The sequence below is a fragment of the Amblyomma mixtum genome, chromosome 8 (genome assembly GCF_055824585.1).
Source record: "Amblyomma mixtum isolate Tamu chromosome 8, ASM5582458v1, whole genome shotgun sequence".
In the NCBI taxonomy this organism is placed as follows: domain Eukaryota; kingdom Metazoa; phylum Arthropoda; class Arachnida; order Ixodida; family Ixodidae; genus Amblyomma; species Amblyomma mixtum.
This window is the reverse complement of record NC_143019.1, coordinates 119,950,590-119,973,033: the sequence shown is the minus strand read 5'-3', so window position 1 is coordinate 119,973,033 and position 22,444 is coordinate 119,950,590. Positions and strand designations below refer to the sequence as shown.

Below are 22,444 nucleotides of genomic sequence, written 5' to 3'. Positions count from 1 at the left end.
TCCCTCCACCGTGTGCGGGGAATTAATAAAAGAAAGGCGGGAGCCGGTACGTTTAATCGGATTTAAATTAGGGAAATCGGCCGTGCAGAGCAACAATTCGCATTTTCTAAGAACACTCGGGACATGCAGATCGAGTTCCAGCGGCAAAAATACCAGTTCAGATTCCTCTTCAGTGCACCTTTAAGCATCCTCTCAAGTTGTCTTTCTCATCTCTTCTATGCATGGCTTTCCTGTGACACCGCCGGTTCTATGCTGGTACTGCAGGGATAGATCTTATTGCACAGGGTAGGGGAAGAAGGCGCTAAACGAATTAAGAAAACTCTTAGCTTGCCCCATGTTTAGGATTATCATGCCAACATGTTTTCCAGGCAACGTTACTCTCAGACTAGGCAGTCGTGGACACGCCTGTTTGAATAATCACATTAATGCAGGACATCATGGCAATTGCGGACGCGTTACTGTAAATCATGCATGCTGCATGATTTATTTGAAGATGCTGCACAGGGAGAGAGAAAGGAATTATAATGAGGAAAGGTGGAGAGGTCGGCCGGTGTTAACATGGCCCTGGCCTGCTACTCCACACCGGGGAAAGGGGAAGGGGAGGAAAGGAAAAGTGCGAATGAAGATTGTATGAACGCGCACACCGACGCATGTCATTAACACATACTGCAGTAGGGGCTATATGAAAACCAATGTGCACTCTCACGCTTGTCAAACCATAAACAGAATAAACTGTGTAAACCGTGTAGGTAGTGCACAGACGGGTATCCAGGTCTATTTCGCATAAAAACTTGAGCACGGCCTTCGTCACGACCCACCACTCAGCCCGTTTCCCTGTTTCCTCATGTCACCAGCCTGGTCGAGATCAGTAGTAAACGTCTTCACTGATTTGAGCTGCGCCAACGGCCTTATATTCATCCTGCGATGCTTTTCCTGCAGGACAGTTCCATCCGAACGGGGCTGCCATCATGCCCAAGCGGACGCGCCCTGATGAAAGCGCTGCCGTCAAAACTGACCAAGAGGACGTTCTTGCGCCCAAAAAGGTTCCAGAGTCCGACGAGGTTCACGTTCCCGTGGAGGTGAAATTTCCCGAGGAGGCTGATGTTCCCAAACACGAAGACGTACTCGAAGACGAGCAGGTGCCCGCCGACGACGAGGCGCCTGCGGAAGTCGAGGCATCCCCAGGCGTCGAGGCATCCCCAGGCGTCGAGGCGTCCCCAGGCGTCGAGGCGTCCCCAGGCGTCGAGGCATCCCCAGGTGTCGAAGAGCCCAGAGGCGTCGAAGAGCCCAGATGCGTCGTGGAGCGCGAAAACGAGGAAGCGCGCAAAAGCGTTGAAGTATTCGAAGACGTTCAGGCGACAGCGACCTCGTCACTGCCATTGGAACAGATGGACGGAGTCTGCAGCCGGTACGGCGGTCTAAGAGTCGACCATCGTCGACCATGCACGAGTGTGGAAGGCCATCTTGTAAGCTTGCACTTACTGATTCGCTTTTAGAATGAACCACAGCGTTTAAGAAGCTCCCTTTTTTGCAGCGCCGCGGCGGTTGAATTTCTTTGGAGGACAAATTCTAGAGGCCCGTGTACTGCGCGATGTCAGTGCACGTTATAGAACCCCCACGTGGTCGAAATTTCCGGAGCCCTCCACTACGGCGTCTCTCATAGCCTTAGTCGCTTTGGGACGTTAAACCCCATAAACCAAACCAAACCTTTTTGCAGCGCCACTCTGTAGGAAGGAGGCTTTCTATCTTGCTTTATGGCTCTGTGTCTTGAAGAATAGCAAGGAAATGTGGTAATCGCGGGAATTTGTTGCCGATTCCTAACTTCCTCGTCCTCCTATCTGAAAGCCGCACTCCGCGCTTCTCCCTGAAGTCGCCTTAGTCAGTCAAACACTGTGCATAAAGGCATGTCGGGGAGACAAAGCCATGGCGATCTGGCTTGCAATTAATGTCGTCGCCACTCGTCACAGCACTAAATACGGGCAGAGCAGGTTAGAGACTTTCTAAAGATTTCCTTCTATCTGGTTATCGGCGAGCGTTAGAAAACGAAAGCTCTAGAAAATAATTAGTGCACTGTATATTGCCCCATAGTCGCCCTGTGTATTATTGACAGATAAACATACAGTACTGCGATGTCTTGAGTGCTTAAGTCTGGTGCGTTCTGCGAATTCATGTATTTCTGTAACGTTTCCCCCTTGCAGGAATGGAAAGGCAGTGCCGTGCAGGCGTCACTGGTTGGGCAGACTGGCACATGAACCCAGGATTCCGGCCGGTTCTGCGCACGGCAACCTTCCCCTGATCCTTGGATATTTTCTTGACTTTACCCGGACACATGACATCTCCCCACACGGCTGAACAGTTCAACCTTTCCCAGCGCCCGATAGGCCCATATCGATTAATCTACGTCTGATTTTCTGGATTGCGTTTGATTTCATAGTACGAATTAAATGTGCGAGTCGGAGTGAATGCATATTACTCTACACGGTATACACGAATAGGGACGCGCGTCATGTAATTTCTAGGCCTGAAGACCAGACAGCGCAAAGGGCCCTCCTATCTGCACCCTGCCTTCGCCTCTCCTTTGTCAACTTGACTGTCGTCGCTACTACTTGCTTGTTAATGACAATAGAGTTTGCAAGGACATATTTTTTCTGCGTGCTTCGTTATTTGTTTTTCGCACCTTCTCATCTTATTGTATAAGTAGCTTTACGAATGCGGTTGGTTTTGTTACAATACATAGCAGCAATGCATTCAGATTGCTCCACAGGGATTTTCGCACGAATGGTAAGCGCCGGTGTCCCATTTCAAAACCAAGAACTCCGCCACCTTGCGCTGTCGGGTCGTTGCGTAGTTCCCAATAGGCGTGGGAATTTGGCCTCAAGAACGTGGTATCCTAGTTCTATTGCTGTGGTTGCCCATTGTGCAAGTGAAGTGAAAGTTACGCTTCAGGAACTGCGTCCCATTCCTTAAAGTGGACAACCTGAAGTCTGGGAGCGAAAGTTTCACTACGCCAGCCACTTCGCCTCGTCGAGTGTGGTCGCACCTCGTCCGTATGCCCGTGGGTGCAGCTTTGCGCCGGAGCCGGCGCAAGAGCGTTGCCTAACTACCGCCGCACCTGCGCTTCGGCGCTTCGCCGCGCCATCTGATATGACGTCACCTAACCGTTGCGCTCGCCATCGGCAAGAGCGATCACTGCAAAAACCTTAATCCGAGGAAACTCTTGAACATCAAGTTGGCAGGAAACCATATCGCCGAAGTGGATAGCCTCAAGATCCTTGGCCCCACGTTCCACAAAGATGGGGGAGGTCAAGATGTCCTAAAGGCCATTAGGGCCACAAGTAAACAAGTACTAGAACTGCTCAGAAGAGTAACTAATAAACATAGGGGGATGAAGGAGCAAGATCTCTGCCGCATAGTGCAAGCCTTCATGATCAGCAGCATTACATACTCTCTATCCTACTGCAATCTGAAGGAAATAGAGGTAGAATCGGTTAACGCGACCATTAGAACGGTGTACAAAGCAGTTCTTGGGCTTCCCAGATACATCTAAATCAACTAGAGGCAGTGTATTGGCGAAGATTGCAGACAGGAACATTCCCAAACCTTCATATCCTTAGCAAGATTTACCCGACGCAATATCGGGGCACTTGCCCGTGGTGTGGCAGCAAACCATCTTTGTACCACATCACGTGGGAATGCAGTAAGAACGACAGCTTTCGCAAAGACGCGAGTGCAGAACAGTGGGAGAGCCAGCTCTCCAGCGGCGATCTGGATTGCCAACAAGGTCTGATCCAGCACGCACAACGAGCAGCGAAGCTCAGCGGAGCCCTAGAATAGGGGCCCCGACCCTGTGAGAAGAAGGGAGATGGACCTCTTCTTTCTCGTCTGCTACTAGCACTTTTCTAGAGCAATAAAAGTCTTTCCTACTTACCTACCTACCAAGACTGAAAAGCTACTCGATCCAGGCATATACAGCACACTGTACGAGCTGATAAAGGCGCATAAGGAAGTACAAATACTGAGGCTCTCAGCCTCTGCTGCAGGCCATATGGTACTATACAGGCTAGGGATAAAGCCGGTGTGCGACTCTAGCTGCAGGGAGATGCTGCCGATCACAATCAGACAGCACATTAAAATCCTACCCATTTTCAAAAACGAGACAGTGGAAAGGCATGCAGCAAGCAGAGCGAACCGTGCTCAAAGAATCGAAGACCAATACAGTAGCGACCCAGCTGCAGTCTATGTGGACGCGGCCCGAGCAAAGGAAGACAAATACTTCGCCACCATGGTACGAGCGACAGAAGACCATCCCAGGTTCTTTGCTGTAGCGACAGTAACTTCACGAACAGAGGCCGAAGCAGTAGCCATTGCCTTAGCTCTCAGGGATGAGTGCGTATACACAATAATTAGCGACTCTAAGATTGCAATCCAAAATTATAACAAACGCCTGATTTGCTCTGGAGCCGCAGGTCTAATCAAACACAGCCAAAGAATAAGCCGCGTAGAAATTATTTGGGTCCCTGCACACGAGGGAAATGCGGGAAACGAGAAGGCGAACCGATATGCCCCAACTCTAGCAAACCGGGAGGGATCGGGGATTGTCTTGGAGTCTCAAATCAACGAAACTTTCACTTACCGAGAAATGACCAATCAGCTCCGTGAGGCGCGGAAACTTTACCCTGCACCCCACCCGGACCTTACCAGGAAACAAGCCAGAAACCTACGTAGGGCCCAAACTGGTACAGTCATGACCCCCATTCTTTGTCTAGAATTACCACACAACCCATCGATCCCAACTGCATACATTGCGGTAACATAGCAACCGACCAACACATCCTATGGGACTGTAAGGAAAATCAACATCCAAAAGACCTTCTACCGGCTCCCTCCCGGGAGGCCTGGCTTAAGCTCCTGAGGGAGCCTCACAAGAACACGCAAGCCAAGCTTGAGGACTGGGTGGGAAAGGTTAAGGGGCCGTTAAGGGGCCATTCAACCCACCCCATTGATTTAGATCAATAATGTTTCTCCAATCCAATCCAATCCAATATGCCGGGCAGCAAAAACTAAGAGAATTATTCTTTTCTAGGCGGGGCCATGACGTAAACACGTGACGCACTCCACCAGACACCACGCCTCCCGCTAGCATCAGAGAAGAAAGGGTGCTTTGCCCTTGCGGAGTCTACTGGACGAGGCGCGCGAGAGAAAAATCTCGAGGAGGGAACGGTAGGAGAGGAGCATGACGAAGTAGTTGATTGCGATGGCTGTAACTACGCTTTAAACCAGAAGGTAGTCAGTTGCCCCTTAAGGTCAACGTGTCGCAGAAAAGCCAGTGTCCTCGACAGCGTCGGCGGCGTTGGCCGTGAGCAAACATTGGCTTTGGTTTGACCAATGGCCATCACGAGTAGAATTGCGGAAGCAACGGCGCGGCAATCGGAGCCGCGGCGGCCTCTCAGGGGGCACGTTGGCTGTCTGAGGTGCGTAGAGGCGAAAGCGCTTTCCGCTAGCTTATCGCATTTACCTAAATTGCAGCCGAGACTCGGATCCCACGCACCAATCTCTCGTTTGAGCTCCAGGTCACCAAGGCGTCCACGTAAATGCGGCAGCCGACGCCGCCGCCCGCGCGCTCTCTCTCCGGGCATTTCTCACGGGACCCGACGCCGACCAGGACTTTGATTTCAATCCGATGTACACTTTTAAGGAAATATGCGATTATTACAAATCCACGCACCAAACTCTTCCCACCCCGTGCAAAGCGCTGGGGAAGGTCAACGAGAGGGTACTCCTGCGCCTGCTCACCAACACGATGTTGTGCCCGGCAGCTCTACAACATTTCGATCCTCAATTCGACGGGCGGTGCTCAAACTGTGGGGAGGTGTCTGACACCTACCACATGGTGTGGGCCTGCCAGCAGAACGCATACCTACCCCCTAACCCAAACCTCTCCCGAGAGGACTGGGAGGCGACCCTGTCCGGTTGCTGCAACCTCGAGGCCCAAAGGGCCTTAATGCAGCGCGCCCGGGCTGCGGCAAACCCCAATGGGGTGCCTGACTAGGCATCCCACCTATATAGTGGTTATAAGGTCGCGACCCTTCAGATCAAGACCCCCAACACCTCTACCTATGATTAAATAAATGTTTTCACCAACACCACCACCACCTTTCCGCACCACTTTGATTACCTCTGTGTAAATAGTGGCATCACCACTGGATGACGTCACACACAATGAATGACTAATTATCAATGTCAAATTACCAATGATTGGCTAATAACTGTTAATGACTAAACACTAATTAACTGCTAATTAATGACGCTTAAGATTCACCTTTCCGAGTGAAACGCGACAACGTGTTGTAGCGCTGCCAGGGAGTTCACGGAACGCCACCACCCGTTCGGCGCGATGCGTTGCCCTTTGAACGCAACGCTTTTTGAGGAAAGGAAATGGCGCTGTAATTGTCATCTCGGTGGACACCTGAACCGCACCGTAGAGGAAGGGAGGAAGTGGAGGGAAACAAGAAAGAGAAAGAGGGGTCGTAATAAAGAAAATGAAAATTGTATTTGAGGAAAGATAATTAGTAACTGTCTCAGATATCACGGTGGACACCAGTCGAAAATTGCATTTGAGGAAAGGAAATGGCGCAGTAACAGTCTCACATATTTCGGTGGACAGCCGTCAAAATTCGCGTGCAGTGACGCCACTACAATTTCGACCAAGCTGGAACGCGGACACATTTGCTAACCCGTTTTGGTCACGACAGTATAAGCCATTAAAGGCTTTCGCCTTAAAAGATGTTGATTGGGTAGGCGCACGAGCCACGTGCTGCATTCGGAACGCCTCGCGCTGCGCAGCAGGAACGCTCACGGCACACATACGAACGCAACGGACGAGTGTAGGCTAGATCAAGCTTGCAGCAGCCGCTAAACCTGTAGAGTTACCCCCTCCGATCGTGCACTTAGGTGCGTGAACAGGCCACAGGATCGCGATTGCGCTCACCTGAACTGGCCCCCCGGTTGACTTCAGAAGCACCATCATGGATGTTTGTGTGCCGAGCCACCACCACCGAGAACGGCCGAGCGCACCCAAGAAAAGCACTTCAAGGAGTTCTCTGCACATCGGAAACATCAGTGGCGGCAATCGAGTCGAAAGACCGACGCAGCGTCCCGGCTTCCAGCGCCTGAATCCCTCCGACACGATTCAGCGGCGCAAGATGGGGAGGGCTGTGCAGCGCGGGCCTCGGGAGGAACCGCAGCACGGCGCCGCAAAAAGAGCGGAGGATTGTTCCCTCGAACAGGAGTTGCCAGAGCCGGGGGAACGAGAACAGGTAAGAAACATTGTTTATGCTAATGCCATTATTTGGGGGGGGGGGGGGATTCTACTGGTATGTGCGTTATTCAAGTTCTTTGAAACAGAGGGCCGACACATTGTGCGACATGACTGGGCAGATTACCGACGAGAAATGATTTAGAGGTACGAGTTACTTAGCAAGCTGCAACAATAAGGCACTTTACAAATGCAATGTGTATACATTACTGGTTGCAGCTAAGGTGCGAATTAAAATATAAAATGCCACAGTATGTCCGTCACGTCACGGTGAACTCCTGAACTGCACCGTAAGGGATGTGATAATGGACGGAGTGAGTAGAGAAAGAAAGGGAGGGCTCTGTAATAATTTCAACCACCTGGTGATTTTCATTAACGTCTACTCACATCGCACAGCACGCCGTCCCCTTCTGCGTTTCGTCGCCATCTAAGTGCGGCCGCCGCGGCGGGCTTCGAACCCGGGAACTCCGGCTCAGCAGCCGAGCGCTCTAACCACTAAGCGACCGCGGTGTGTAAAGCCCGCTCAATTTCCTTTGAGAGCAATAGCTCTATTCCTACATGCCTCCCAGAGTCAATCTTGCTGCGCGTTTCACCTTGAGGCCGCGGAACGCAGGCAAACCACGTGACTTGCCAAGCAGAGGCAGCGGCGCGCGCTGACCGGCACCACCACAGTGATGCCACCTGAATACGAGAGGGTAAACGAGAATGCGCAACTCCACGCACTAGTTGCCTTCGCCTTAGTGATACCATGTGACTAGCAAAGGGTGGTGGTGGTGGTGGTGGAACTTTATTTCCAGCGGATATAGAGGAGCGACCCGAAGTCGCCCCCCGCTTAAACGGCGGCCGCTATCCCTTGGGCAGCGGCGGCGTCTTCAGCCAGCTGGAGGAGCTTGATCTGTGTCCCCGGGTCAGGGCTGAGCAATAGAGCCTCCCAATGATCAGAGTCGGTAATGAAGCGACTCGCGGGTAGGGACTGCGGGCAGTTCCAGATCATATGATGTAGATCGGCTTTGGCATCACAATTTTTGCATTTGTCTGAGTACAGTCCATCCGAATAGAAGCTACACAATTGGGGATTTGGATAGGTTTTAGTTTGAAGTTTACGCCAGGCTTTCGCCTGTTGCTTGGAAAGCGTTTTATCTGCTGGGGGAAATCTGAGTCTTGCAAGCCTGTAGTGCTGCAGGATTTCTCTGTAAGAAAACAACCTGTCCTTGCCGGAGTATAGGCGGGTGTACTGCACGACCCAGCTCGGCGGGATAGTTCTCGAGCTAGGTTATGAGCCGCCTCATTACCAGCAAGGGAGGCATGAGCAGGCGTCCAGATTAGGCGAATGCGCCGCGTGGGCTGATAATTTAGCAGAATCCGTGCCGCTTGTGGAGAGATTCTTCCAAACGTGTAGTTACGTATTGCCAATTTTGAGTCGCTGACAATGGTTTCTGCCGAGGATCCCGCAATGGCTAGAGCAATGGCTGTTTCTTCTCCAACATGTGTGTGCTGAGTGCGTATAGTGCCCCCCGTTATGAGTGTACCACATTCCGTGGTGACAACAGCTACCATCTTGTCACCCGAAGAATCTGCTGCATCAACATATACCACAGAGGTATCATTAAGGAAGCGTTTGCCTAATGATTTGGCTCTCTCTGCACGACGTTCAGCGTGGAAATCGGGGTGCATGTTCCGAGGTAGTGGAGGAATGACCAGAAGCTGGCGTATATGTTTGGGAAGGTCAGTTGTTGGTCCGCCTTGTCGTTCGTATGTTATGCCGAGTGTGGACAGAATGTGTCTGCCAGTTGGGGTGGCCGTTAGTCGTTCGTACTGCGAGACGGTTACCGCTTCAATAATCTCACTTAGGGTGTTATGAAGACCGAGACCTAAGACTTTCTCAGTCGCTGTGTGCATGGGTAGCCCAACTGCCTGTTTTACGCATTTTCTGATTATGGCTTCCACTTTCTCTTTTTCAGCTGACTTGAGATGTAGGTAAGGGCATACGTAAGCGATGCGGCTGATCACAAAGGCTTGTACTAAACGGAGAGTATTGCTTTCCTTCAAGCCCGAGTGGCGGTTACTAATGCGGCGAATGAGTCGCATAATTTGCTGCGAGGTTCCCTGAAGCTTCTGAATTACGTCACCATTGAAGCCGTGTTCTTGTAGAATTAGGCCCAAGATTTTAATTTTGGGTACTCGAGGAATGGGGACTCCACGAATACTGAGTTCGATGGCCGGTGGGGGTTGCGCAAGGGATCTGATTTTGCGGTATATGAGAAATTCAGATTTGGCTGGAGAGCACCGCAGCCCCCTGGGGTCTACATAGCTCCCCACGATATCGATGGCACGCTGGAGTCTCTCTTCGATTTCGGCATCACTGCCCTCGGCGGTCCACAAGGTGATATCGTCAGCATAGAGGCTGTGGTGGAGTTGCGGGATCTGCGCTAATTGGTGTGGAAGTTTCAACATTGCAACGTTGAAGAGAAAGGGTTACAGGACCGATCCCTGCGGGGTACCCTTGTTGCCGAGGTGGAAGTCACGCGAGTGGAGACCTCCTACTTGAAAATGCTCCTTTCTACCTGAAAGTCGCGGATGTAGTTGAAGGTGCGGGCTCCCACCCCGAGTTCATGAAGGTTCTCCAAGATCGCATCATGTCTGACATTGTCAAAGGCCTTTTCCAGGTCGAGTCCAAGAATTATTCTGGTGTCCCGCGTTTTTGCCTCAATAATCTGATGTTTGAGCTGAAGCATTACATCCTGCGTAGAAAGTTTTGGTCGAAAGCCAATCATGGTTTGTGGGTAAAGCTCGTTCTGCTCCATAAACCGGTTGAGGCGGGTATGAACTACGTGCTCCATGAGCTTACCCACACAAGACGTGAGCGAAATTGGCCTGAGGTTCTCAAGGCTGAGTGCCTTCCCAGGTTTTGGAATGAGAATGATCTCTGCCGTTTTCCATATTTGTGGGATTGAGCCCTCCGACCAGCATTTCTGCATATACACAGTTAGTGATTGTAGCGACTGTTCATCTAGGTTGCGGAGGATCTTGTTGGATACTGCATCTGGGCCAGAGGCGGATTTACAGTTTAGCCTGGCAATCTCTGCCCTAACCTCAATCTCTGCCCTAACCTCATCCACAGTAATCGGGGAGTCGAGCTGCGTGTTTTCCGGACCAGCATAATCTGGGAAGGCTTGGATAGGAGCATTGCCAATATATCTGTCTTTAAGTATAGGGTATAGGGGGCTGCGGCTCAGTCAAGCTGTCTATGACAGCTTTTTCTGCAGCTCCTCTGTCACTTTTTGAGGCAGAAATAAAAATTATTATTATTATTATTATTATTATTAAGTTCAAGGAAAAGGTCCTCTGGTGTGCCTGCGTATGCATGCACAAGCTTTTGCAGGTTCTGCCTCTGGGTGGTTTTGCTACCTGCAGGGTCAAGTAGATGACGGAGCAAGTTCCAAGTCTTAGAGACTCCCATATTGCGATCCATTCGGTTGCATATGTCCTCCCAGTTTTGCTGAGTAAGTTTGACCGCATGATCCTCGATCTCCTTGTTTAGCCTAGCTATTATTCTGCGCAGATTGGGGTTCCACCGCTGTCGTTTGAGTCGGTTCTCGAGTCCTCTCTTTGCCTCCCATAGGTGAAGAAGCCGGCTGTCCGCAATCTCCAGATGGTCAGCCTGCTCTAACGTACGGGTGGCTGCCTTGGTATCTTGACAAAGATCCTGTGCCCAGATATCTATGTCTAGTATATCGGGGGTATCAGCTTCTCGGGCGGCCCTTTTAGCGCGGAACATGTCCCAATCGACAAGGGTGGGAGCTCGAGCGCTACGACGCTTGGGGCCAGTTGAAGCCACTATTTCCAATATGTAGTGATCGGTGCCGAAATTTTGTAGAGTGTTTATCCATGTTGGAGTGCCCGAATTTTTAGCAAAAGTCAGATCGGGAGTCGTATCCCTGGAAACACTGTTGCCGCAGCGGGTGGGGACTACTGGGTCTGTAAGAAGAGTCAACCCACACTGTTGTGCGGTGAGCCACAATTTTCTACCTTTAATGTCCTCCTGTGGGTACGCCCAAGCCGGGTGTTGGGCATTAAAGTCTCCCGTGAAAATGACGGGGTGATTGCCTGCAATTTTCAGGGTCGCCTGAAAGAGCGGGCCAAAGCTTGCTTTCCGTAACTTTGGGCTGCTATAGACATTCAGCACAAACAGACTGTGGTCAGGTTTCCTAGGCGGAATTAATTCGACTAGCACGTGTGTGACATTTGTGACTCGGGTATCGTGCTGGACAACCGTAATATTTCGTTTCACGAGAGTCGTGACTCCAAGCGTTTCACCCCCCGATGAAAATGATTGATATCCAGCTAGCTTGCTATTGGTTTGTGTCTCTTGTAGTGCGATTAAGTCCGGTCCGTCCCTATTGTGGAGGAATTGTTGGAGTACAGCTCGTTTGCGGCTAAATCCTCGGCAGTTCCACTGCCAGATGGTGTAGTTTGGTTGTGGCGCCATATTGTGCTAGTCTGATACCGCTTCAGAAGAAGCGGATTTGCGAATTTTGACGGGAAAAAGCCTACTCTCTGCTTCCTGCTGCCAGGTGCCTAAGTTAAGTAATTCCTGCCGGTGTGTGCATAATTCTTCCGTGATGGAAGTCATTGTAAGGTGCATTTGAATGAGGGTGTTAGTAGTCTGCGTTTGCGCTTCTTCAATTTTGTGAATGCTGTCGGCTAGTTTTTGGTCTTCGGAGAGGGAACCGCCCGCTTTTCGCTTAGGCGGGGGTGCCCGCGGTGATTCAACATGCATGTCCGCTCCGGCGGAGGTAGACGGGGTAGGGTTATTGGCGCCACCGGTCATAGGCGGTGACCCATTCTGCATTTGTTGCTGTTTTAGAGCGGCATTTTCTTTCTTTAGTTCGTCCACCTCGCGAAGTAATTTCCCTACCAGCACTTTCAGGTCTGCTAGCTCAGAGGGGTTGGAGTTAGATTTCTGGGAGGCTTTATCTGCCCAGCCTACCTTTTGCGTGCCGACGGCGTCCTGGTTCAAACCGGGGTTCCGTGCCTGGTGTGAAGGAGTCCTGGATTTGGAGGCGGACCGGCCTCTCTGTTGCAGTCGTGGAAAAGAGCTGGATCGATGTCTAAAGTCCGTCCGCCCCCTGCTTTTGGAGCGGCTGCGTCGCTCTTTAGACTGCGGCGTCTCTTGGCTATTCTGGGTCTGATGTTGGCGTTCCTGTTCCCAGCGGCGTTTGGTCACAATGTATGGAGTGCGGTAGATCTCGCGGCATTTGTTGCTGCCCAGCTCATGGCCCTTACCGTACAAGGCACACTTAGGCTCACAGGTATGCGTTTCAGGAGGGTTGGCCATGCCGCATCCGCGGCAGCGAGCGTTTTTCGGGTCCGGGCAAACGTCTCTGCGATGTCCGAGTTGTCCGCACAAAGAACACACTTCGTATTTTTTTTTTGTAGAGGCAGCAACGAATCATGCCACCGCCGAAGCTGATCCAACGGGGAACTCTCTCACCGTTGAAGAGAATGAGGACCGTCTGCGACTGCGTACCCATGCGCCGGACACCACATATTGGAGGATTTCTTGGATGCTGAAGGTTCGCTAGGATGACAGCGTCCGATAGATGTTTGGGAACGCCTTGGATCACTCCTTTACCACTGCCGTCCGGCGTGGCGACATACGAGGTGATGGCGATCTTGTTCTCGCCGTAGGTGAGCTCCTGGATGCTTAAGTAGCGTTCCACTCGTGCCGCGGAATGGGTGGCCACCAGTATGGTGTGTTGCTTGAAGTTGAGGAGCATGCAGTCTTCTGAAGATTCCGCCAAGGTTACACCCGCGGCGTCACGAATGAGTTGAAAGAATCCGAGTTGGCCACAGCTCTCGAGTATACGGAGGCCGCCCGATGGCCAGAGTATCACTTTGGTTACGCCCTTGGGTAGGCGAGGTAGGTTCGACGCCACCGATTGTCGAGCAAGTCGTCGGCCAATCTTATTCGCAGAGGAGTCGGCAGATTGCCGCATGCTGCCCTGTCCCTGGGCGCTATCGGTTCCATTGTGTGCCGCGGGGTCAGTCCTTCGGCGTTCGTGACCGGATCGTTGAGATTCACCGACGGTGAACCAACCATATTCGTGCGAAACTTCTTCGGGGGCTATATCAGTCCCCTCCACGGTGACTTCCATATCCAATGTTGGGCGAAGATCCCACTCAGAAAATGCGGCACAGCCCCGTCAGAGCGGGGTCGCTAGGCCTGGCGTAGGCCTAGCGGGCCGTGCGTACCGGCGAGAGCCGAATCGCAAAAACGTCCGCACAAACAGGCAAAAAGGGACTTGCCGATGCGTTCGACGGCGTTATCCGAGCTTCAAACACGAAATCCAGGCGAGAGCGGTGTTGACCGTCGCTGAATTCAGCGGTGGGCATGGGTGAAGCGAGGAGCGTTCGCACGAGCGTCCGATCCACGCCACGTCCAGCCAGGGACCTAGCAAAGGGTGTAACAGTTTCTGCGTCGGCGCTTTCTCCTTAAGTCTTGATATGGATAAGGCGCGCGCCGGATCAGCTGTGGCAACTCCTCGGCGTCGCCTTAAAGCCGCGTCCGACCAGACAGTCGATATAGCTCGCCGAGAAGGTGTACTGCAAAGGATGCGAGCTAAACGAGCCGCTGAAACCGAGGAGCAAATAGAATCTCGACCAGCGAATCAATGGTATAGAGCTTTCACTCGGTATATCTAGATAATCGTCATTAAGTTTTCATCTTTCCTTCAGTCGCAACTAAAACAGTCCCATCGACCTCGCACGATTCATTAACCCAGCGAAATCGGCGATGCCTTGGCGTGCCTTTGACACTGTCTAAAGAAAAAAAGCAAAAAATATGTTTGGTCCTGTGTGAACGAGACGGAGGTCATATTGGTGGCAGCGGTTCTTCAGAAGCGAATAATAAGGTGTTTGCAATTGAACAAAAGGTGGTTGCCGTGGTTTGAAAAATAGCCATGTGGCCGGTGGTATCCCACTGCGGTGGCTGAGTAGTTAGCGCGTTCGGCTACTGAGAAGGAGATCGCGAATTAGAACCCGACCGCGGCTGCCGCGTTTCGGCGGAGGCGAAGCGCAAAAATCGCCTGCGCGCTCTGCGATATCAGTGCACGTTCAAGAACCCCAGGTGGTCGAAATTGTTCCGGTGCCCTCCACATGCGCACCTCTTTTCGTAGAGAGGACGAGGGCTGTGACGGATGCTGCGGTGGAAAAGAAAAGGCCACTCCACATGTGCTCTGCAGAGTTACGCGTGCTATTTGACTTCCTGCAAGAAAATGGGATTGGTTTATGAGCAAAGCCAATATTTTGAGCAAAGCAAATCGCCGCCGCGGTGGCTCAGTGACTATAGCGCTCGGCTGCTGGCCCGGAAGATGCGGGTTTGGTCCCTGCCGCAGCGGTCGAATTTCGATGAAGGCAAAACTCTAAAGGACCGTTTACTGTGCGATGTCAGTGCATCGTAAAGAACCGCAGGCGGTCGAAATTTCCGGAGCCCTTCACTGCGGCATCTCTCATAGCCTTAGTGCATTTGGGACTTGAAACGTCTATAAACCATCAACCAAAGCAAATCGCTCTGTAACCGTCTCAAATCTCGGTGGAAACCACACATAGGAAGGAACAAAGGTTTGTGGGATGGAAGAAATGGGGGAAAGAGATTCCGTAGTGGAGGACTGCGCAATAATTTACACCACCTGTGGATCCTCAATGTGCACTACAACATTGCAGCTATCGCGAGACCACCACTTCGTGCAGCAGCACCTTTGGAGGCTCGGCCGGCTCCGACTTCGAGGCCTTCATGGTGCTGGGGGATTCGTACGCCCCCCTTCCCTCCACAGACCTCGGCGCCTCAGGCTCCGAGACGTAGGTCTGCTCAGCGAGGCGAGGACACTTGGTGACCATCCATATCCAGGAGGCGCCGAGACAGCCTGATCTAAGGCACTATTCGCTTCCTAAGCCGGCACAGGCGAGAAGGTATATAATATATCCCATTCGTAGACCTTAGAAGCATAAGCTGTGAATTCACAAGGGTTTGAACAGGGGTTGCTACATAATCGTTACGAAACCCCTAACTTTAATCCCTTTTCAGTATTGAAAACTCTGAGAAAGATCACTTCTGCAAGCAAGACTTACAGGTGCAACCAATAAGTAATATATAAGTCCCAGAAATATGAGTATGAATCCTCATCGTTGTAGCAGCTATCACTTAAGCATCGTTACCAGCTTGCATGATATTTCCGCCAAGTCTCAACTGCCGTGAGATCGCCCTGTACTATAACCAGCACAATGCTGAATTCGTGGATTTCGCGGTGCTAGATCTCTCGGAAACACTTCCAACGGGATGGCCTTGGAATTGTCCTGCGGTTGAATGGTCACAATCATGAGAGTTAGACATGTGACCGTTGAGAAGTAGTTGGAATGAAGCAGTTTCCATCCCACATACACAGACGATAGAAATACTGCCTTAAGCATAAGACGAACAACCAGGGAAGAATCAGCTGCGATACTTGCGTTTGCTCCTGTTTTAATGCATGATCATTGAATGGCTATGTTTGCGGCTTCGTGACATCATGAGCTTGACCACCCGATTACGTCCGAACGAATAGGTTTATGCAAAAAAGAATGGTACCATCGGATAGAGCATCAAAAAATCTCGTGCGGAAAATCGGAAAACGGGGTGGGTTGATTATAATGAGCCAAAAATGTCCAAAAAGTGAGCCGAGCTTGTCCGCGCGATTACGTCCGAACGAATCGGTTGATATATTTATTTATTCATTTATTAAATACTGTGGACATGTTATATGTCCAAACAGGAGATGGAAATACATACAGGGGAAGAAAGCAAGTACGATAGTATAGAACAATATAGATACCAAAAAATAAGCAATGAAAAACTACAATTGAAAATGCGGCTGCTAAGCCAACAGTGATGCTATCAAGAATGATTAGGAACCAAAAAATGCAAAAAATGCAAGAATGCAAAAAGAAGGGTACGATCGGATAGAGCACAACAAATCTAGTACAGTCAATCGTGCGGTTGAGGGGGATTAATTAGAGCCAAAAATGTCCAAAGTGTGGGCGGGGCTGCAGCAAACGTGGCGCCAAATTTGAAAACGCTGGAAGTGTGGCACCACGTGACCGAAAGATTGGGCGGTTCCAACGAGTGGCGCCAAATTTGAAAACGAAGCGTGGCACAAAGTTTGAAAACTCAGATGGGCAATTGATCGAACCTGATTAAGCAAGACAATTAATTGTGGTATCAATAAGGTATCGATAAGTGACCTGTATGTGATCGATAACTGATCGATAAGTAATCGACTTCTGGTTTCAGGGTCTCGACTTGCGGTCACGAGTCTTAGTTGACGTGAAAAGTGTGTAATTGTTATGTCTACATCTTGGTGTGACGTCATGAAGTGTGATTTCATTTCTCGGCACTTCTCTGATGCGGGTGCCGCAGTGATCTCTAACGTTTTGCGCCGCCGCGGTGGCTCAGTGGTTATGGTGCTCGACTGCTGACCCGAAAGTCGCCGGTTCAATCCCGGTCGCGGCGGTTGAATTTCTATGGAGGAGAAATTCTAGAGGCCCGTGTACTGTGCGATGTCAGTGCACGTTAAAGAACCCTAGGCGGTGGAAATTTCCGGAGCCCTTCACTACGGCGTCTCTCATAGCCTCAGTTGCTTTGGGACGTTAAACCCCATAAACCATAAACCAAACCTAACGTTTTCCCTGCACAGTGACAGGTGGCTTTCTCTATGAATGCCCACTGCCAGGTCTAACGACGGTATCTGTGTTGAGATGCCAACAGGACAGGTTTACTCCAACCAGAGGAATACCAGCACGAGCACGATACACCTGCCAGCTGAAGGCCAGCAACGCGCGAGCACGCAGCAGTGCAGCAATGCTAACCGGCCTAGCTACTGCATGTGGCTGCTGCCTAGATCATCTCCCTGACAAAAAAATTACCGACGATTACGTTACTTCCTAATGCGAAATTTGAGCGCAGCAAATAAGCTGTTTCACCTTTTCGATAGTGAGTCAACCCCAGCTGCGGAGTTGGTTTCAGGGACAACGCCGCCGATGCCGACACAAACAATATGATACCCTCGCTTCCGCAGCGCTAAGAACCAGGTCTAGCCGTGGGAAGGTGGTCACGTATTCGTCGACGTGCCGGGGCCTACGTGAAATAACCGGCGCGTCGGCAACTGAAGAGCACCCTATCCGCCACACAAGAACAGGGGGGGGGGGACCCTTTCCTCCTCTTTCTGCATGGCGGCGACTGTGTTCTATGCAGTCACGTTATCTTGACTCTCTAGCGGCGTCAGCGGCATCCAGCGGTATCAGTCGGTCGCTGCTAGCGCTGGGGGGATGAAAGGGGGGCGGAGCTGGGTACGAGGCCGACGACAACGCCGACGACGACGCGAAACCCAGGAACGGACGCCAAAGAGCTGCGCTCTAAAAAGCAAAATCTTGGGAGGAATGACGCAACGTCCACACCTGGTGTTCCGGTGGGACAGAGTACATTGAGACCCTAGTCTGGGACTGTTCCTCACCACTAATGTATCGCGGGTGATGTGCCAGTGGGAGGCGTCAGCGAAGATTGTTTGTCAATATTCTGGAGAAACTTAAGTCCCAGGGAGTGTTGATGCCTTGTCGTCTTCATGTGTGTCGCCATACAAAGATTCCTCCTGTACGACGTCTTCGTTGTCTCTCTCCTCTTCTGCACCCTTGAGAAAAGGTATAAGATGGGTTCGATTTCGCCCTATAGTGCCGTTTCTGGTGTCAACTGTATACGACCTAGGCTACATTGGGGGCGCCATCACGTCCACTTTTCGCTTTAAGCCTGTAACCCAGACTTCATCTCCTTCCATTCTGGGTCGCAAGCTGCCGTACGCCATGTCGTCTATCGTAGACTCTTCGCTGCTGTTCGCGGTAATCGATTTCAAAAATTCAGAGGGCACTGTTGACTGTTAAATGCCCGTAGAGGCGAAAGCGTTTTCCGCACCACTTTGACTGCCTCCGTTGCACTAGTGACGTCACCACTGGATGACGCCACACATAATTGATGACGAAGTACTGACAAATTACTAATTATTGACTAATTACTGATTAATAACTCAGCACTAATTGGCTGCTAATTAGTGGCGCTTAAGCTTCGCCTTTAGGAGTGGAATGCGACAGCGTGTTGCAGCGCTGCCAGGGAGTCCACGGAACGCCACCATCCTTTCGGCGCGATGCCTTGCCCTTTGAACTCAACGCTTTTTGAGGAAAGGAAATGGCACTGTAATTCTCAGTCATCACGGTGGACACCTTAACCGCACCGTACGGGAAGGGAGGAAGTGGCAGTGAAAGAAGAAAGAGGGGCATAATGAAGAAACTGAAAATTGTACTTGAGGAGAGGAAATTACGCAGTAAGTGTCTCACATACCTAGGTGGACACCCGTTAAAACACGGACACATCTGTCGACACGGCTGTCGACACGTTTGCCGACACGGATTGCTAACGACAGCATGAAGCATTAAAGGCTTTCGCCTTAAAATTCCGAAGTTTAGTGGCGTCTAGCAAACGGGGAACAAGCCTTTCGGGATTCGGAGGAATCATTGTCCGCAACCGCCTCCCCATCAGTAGTCCAGAGGGGCTGTAGCCATTTTCCAGTGGAGTTGACCTGTAGGACAAGAGGGTCAGGTACGGGTCTTGGGTCTTCGTTGAAGTTTTGATGATTTTCGCAGCAGCCTCAACGAGTCCTTTGCTCTGAGGGTAGTGTGGGCTTGATTTGACGTGTTGAACCCGTGTTCTTGAGCAAACTTAGTGAAGTAAGAGGACAAGACCTGCGGACCATTATCAGGGACTGCCACCTCTGGAATGCCGTGCAGGGAGAAAATTGATTTGCAGTGATTGATCACTGCACCAGATGATAGCTTCTCTACATGTTAGGACGGCGTTGTCGGTGGACAAGCCGTTCCCGGTCGATGCATCAGACAGCGTAGCCAGGCCGGAGAATGACGCTTTGTTCTCGGATCAAGGGGTATTATATAGCCAGAGGGGCGAGGGAAAGAGGGGCGAGGGAGAGAGAGAAACGAATGAAAGATCGGTGTCGGCACGGGTTCAAGTTGATGGCTAATCGCTTCTGCTATCTCCAGCATCCCTTCCTCCTAATAGCCATAGCGATCCGCTGGTTTCTTCACCCGGGCTGACCGTCGCAGCGTCGTCTCCTGGGGTGCAGGGTCAACGGGTGCTGACGTGGGTGCTTGGTTTTCAGCCAGCGGATGTCCCGATGGTGCTGCTGCTGCTTGACTGTCCCTGTGTGTGTGGAGCCCTCGTCGCAGCGTTTGCGGACTTGATCAGCATGACGACGAACCACCACCTCATCTTCAGTCTTGACAGTCACTAGTCGAGCGCCTGTTGTCGACTTCACCTTTCCGGGTGTCCACTTGTCACCCACTCCATAGTTACGGACTAGTACTGGGTCCCCCGGAGCGAAACTCCAACTGGCGTCTTCCGAAGTTCTCTTAGCTTCTCTGCACAGCTGCGTAGCTTTGTTCCTGGGAGGAAAACACATGTCAAGTCGAGTGCGTAGTCGATAACCTAACAGTGTTTCTGAAGGTGAAAGGCCGGACTGCCGCGGGGCATTTCTGTAACGACACAAAACTCGCGCGAGTGCGGTTGAGAGATCCAAGCCCGGCATCTTCTTTAATCCATCCTTCACCGTCCTGACTGCACGTTCTGAGAGTCCATTGCTCTGAGGATGGTAGGGCGGTGTCCGAATGTGGGCAATGCAGTTTCTTTCCATGAATGTGGCGAAATCCGACCCCGTAAAGGGCGTGCCATTATCAGTTACTACAGTGCGCGGTAGTCCGAACTGGCTGAAGAGCGTACGCAGTGCGTTTACCGTGCTACTTGACGTTGCACGCGCTAGTGGAATTGCCTCGATCCACTTACTGTGGGAATCTACCACGATTAGCAACATTTTATCTCTGATAGGTCCGGCAAAATCCAGGTGCAGACGGGACCACTTTTCTTCGGTTGCTGGCCAGTTCACTGGCTCACGAGCTGGTGGCATTGGTAAAGCCTGGACACAGTTTCTGCATTGAGCGGCAATTCGGCAAATATCCAGGTCAATCTCCGGCCACCAAAATTTAGACCGCGCTACCTTCTTCATGGTGCAGACGCCCTGATGGGCTTCGTGCAGCATCATCAGCAATCTAGCACGTGCCTGTTTGGGGATTACTACACGATGTCCCCACAGTAGGAGACCATCCTGAACAGATAACTCCTGGCGCGTTTTGTAGAAAGCCATCATCTCGGAGTTACCGGTTGAACACGCGTTGGGCCAACCCTCACGGACGTACCTGCATACAAGGGGTAGCACCTCGTCCGTTGTTGTAAGTGACCGCAATTCATTTATGGTGATGGCCGACTGGCCCCACTGGTCGATGGCGAGAACAAACTCTGCGTCGCCTTCCGGTGCAGTCTCGGTTTCCTGCAAGGTTTGAGGTAAACGGCTTAGGACGTCCGCGTTGACCATCATTTTACCGGGCTTGCAAAGCAGCTTGTACTTGTACGCTCCCAGTAAGAGCGCCCATCTTTGTATTCTGGCGGCGGCCATGACTGGGGTCTGGCGATCCATTCGCAGAAGGCCAAGCAGAGGACGGTGATCCGTGACCAGGGTGAACTCCATGCCAAGTAGGTAGTCACGGAAACGTGAAACACCGTAGACAAGAGCTAACGCTTCCCGTTCAATCTGTGAATACTTCGTTTCAGCCGAAGTCAAGGTCCGGGACCGAAATCCAATGGGCCTGTTTTCTCCATTTATGCGATGGAACAGTGCCGCTCCTACCCCATGAGGAGAGGCGTCGCATTCCAAATGTAGCTCGAGCTTCGGATTGAAATACGTTAACACAGGAGCTGCGCAAAGCGCCTTTTTCGCCAGCTCGAATGCAGCTTGCTCTTTTTCGCTCCACATCCACCTGGCTCCCTTCGTCAGCAGCTTGTACAAAGGAGCAAGTAATGTGGACAGATTAGGGAGAAACTTATTGTAGAACGTGATGAATCCAAGAAAAGCACGCAACTCTGTAACATTACGCGGAGAAGGGGCTAGTCGGATAGCATCGATGTTCTTCTCAATTGGATGCAACCCGTTTTAGAGCGCAGCTCTTTGGCGTCCGTTCCTGGGTTTCGCGTCGTCGTCGGCGTCGGCGTCGGCCTCGTAACCAGCTCCGCCCCCAATCTCACGCTTTTCAATTGGTCGAAATGCTCGTGACGTCACAGTGTGCGAATTTCAAATGGGGCCAATTGTACTTTGGCTAGTAACCATGCAACCAATCAAAGGGATCGTATAGTGATGCTGCAACTAAGTTGGACTGAGTTCAGTTAATTGCTTAATTAATCAATTAGCCTAATTAATATAGAGGAGAATGAAAAGGTCAGAAAAAAAGAAAAAGACGCGCGCCGCAGCGACAACAGCGTCCGCGGAAGGAGACGCTGCTGAAAAAAACACCTAAGTACGAAGCCGCGTTCCCTCCACAACCACCACGCACTTCCCCACTCAGTAAGACGTTGCTTTCATATACGTTGTGTCGAACATCCTAGACAGTTCCAACAATTGACAGGTTAATGACAGAACACGATGGATAGAAATGCAATAATATAAATATGAAATAGCCTAATTAACCTTTCTAGTTAGACCGCATAAATCAATAAAACCGAGAACGAAATTGGTCGAGTTGGGGAATCGAACCAGGGTCTCCGGAGTGCGATACGAGCACGCTAGCCACTCCGTAATGCCAGCTGAATGATTGGGAATGAACAAAGACGCGTCTAGCTAATACGGCGTCTTCGTTCACTCCCATCTTCCCCCTTTCCCTTACGGCGAGGTGCAGGTGTCCACCCAGATATGCGAGACAGATACATTTCCTTGCCTCAAAAAATAAATTTACCGTGCAGCAAGGCGTACAGCCGAATTGGCGATGGCGTTCTGTGGACTCCCTGGCAGCGTTGCAAGACGCTGTCGCGTTCCATTTTTACAGGCGAAGCTTAACATGTTAACCACACATCAGTAACACACGCAGACAGCCAATGGACGCGTCATTCGCTGGCAGCACTTGATTCATCATTCACAACCACATTCTTAACGT

The 22,444-nt window shown here is 51.2% G+C and overlaps 1 protein-coding gene across 4 annotated transcripts in view; it reads left to right on the top strand.

The window, feature by feature from the left end:
- The first annotated feature begins 6,574 nt into the window (after positions 1-6,574).
- The window catches only part of LOC149334100 (uncharacterized), a 36,894-nt gene continuing 21,024 nt past the window's right edge, over positions 6,575-22,444 (top strand). For 2 of the 4 annotated variants that reach the window (XR_016284720.1, XM_089555017.1), the window contains exons 1-2: positions 6,575-7,316; positions 15,041-15,286. Coding sequence is in view for 3 of the 4 variants with exons in the window: in XM_089555017.1 (XP_089411143.1) it covers positions 7,026-7,316; positions 15,041-15,244 (495 nt within the window). In the remaining variant the exon portion in view is untranslated. The remainder of the gene's footprint in view (positions 7,317-15,040; positions 15,287-22,444) is intronic. The other 2 variants (XM_089555020.1, XM_089555019.1) reach the window with 1 other exon arrangement.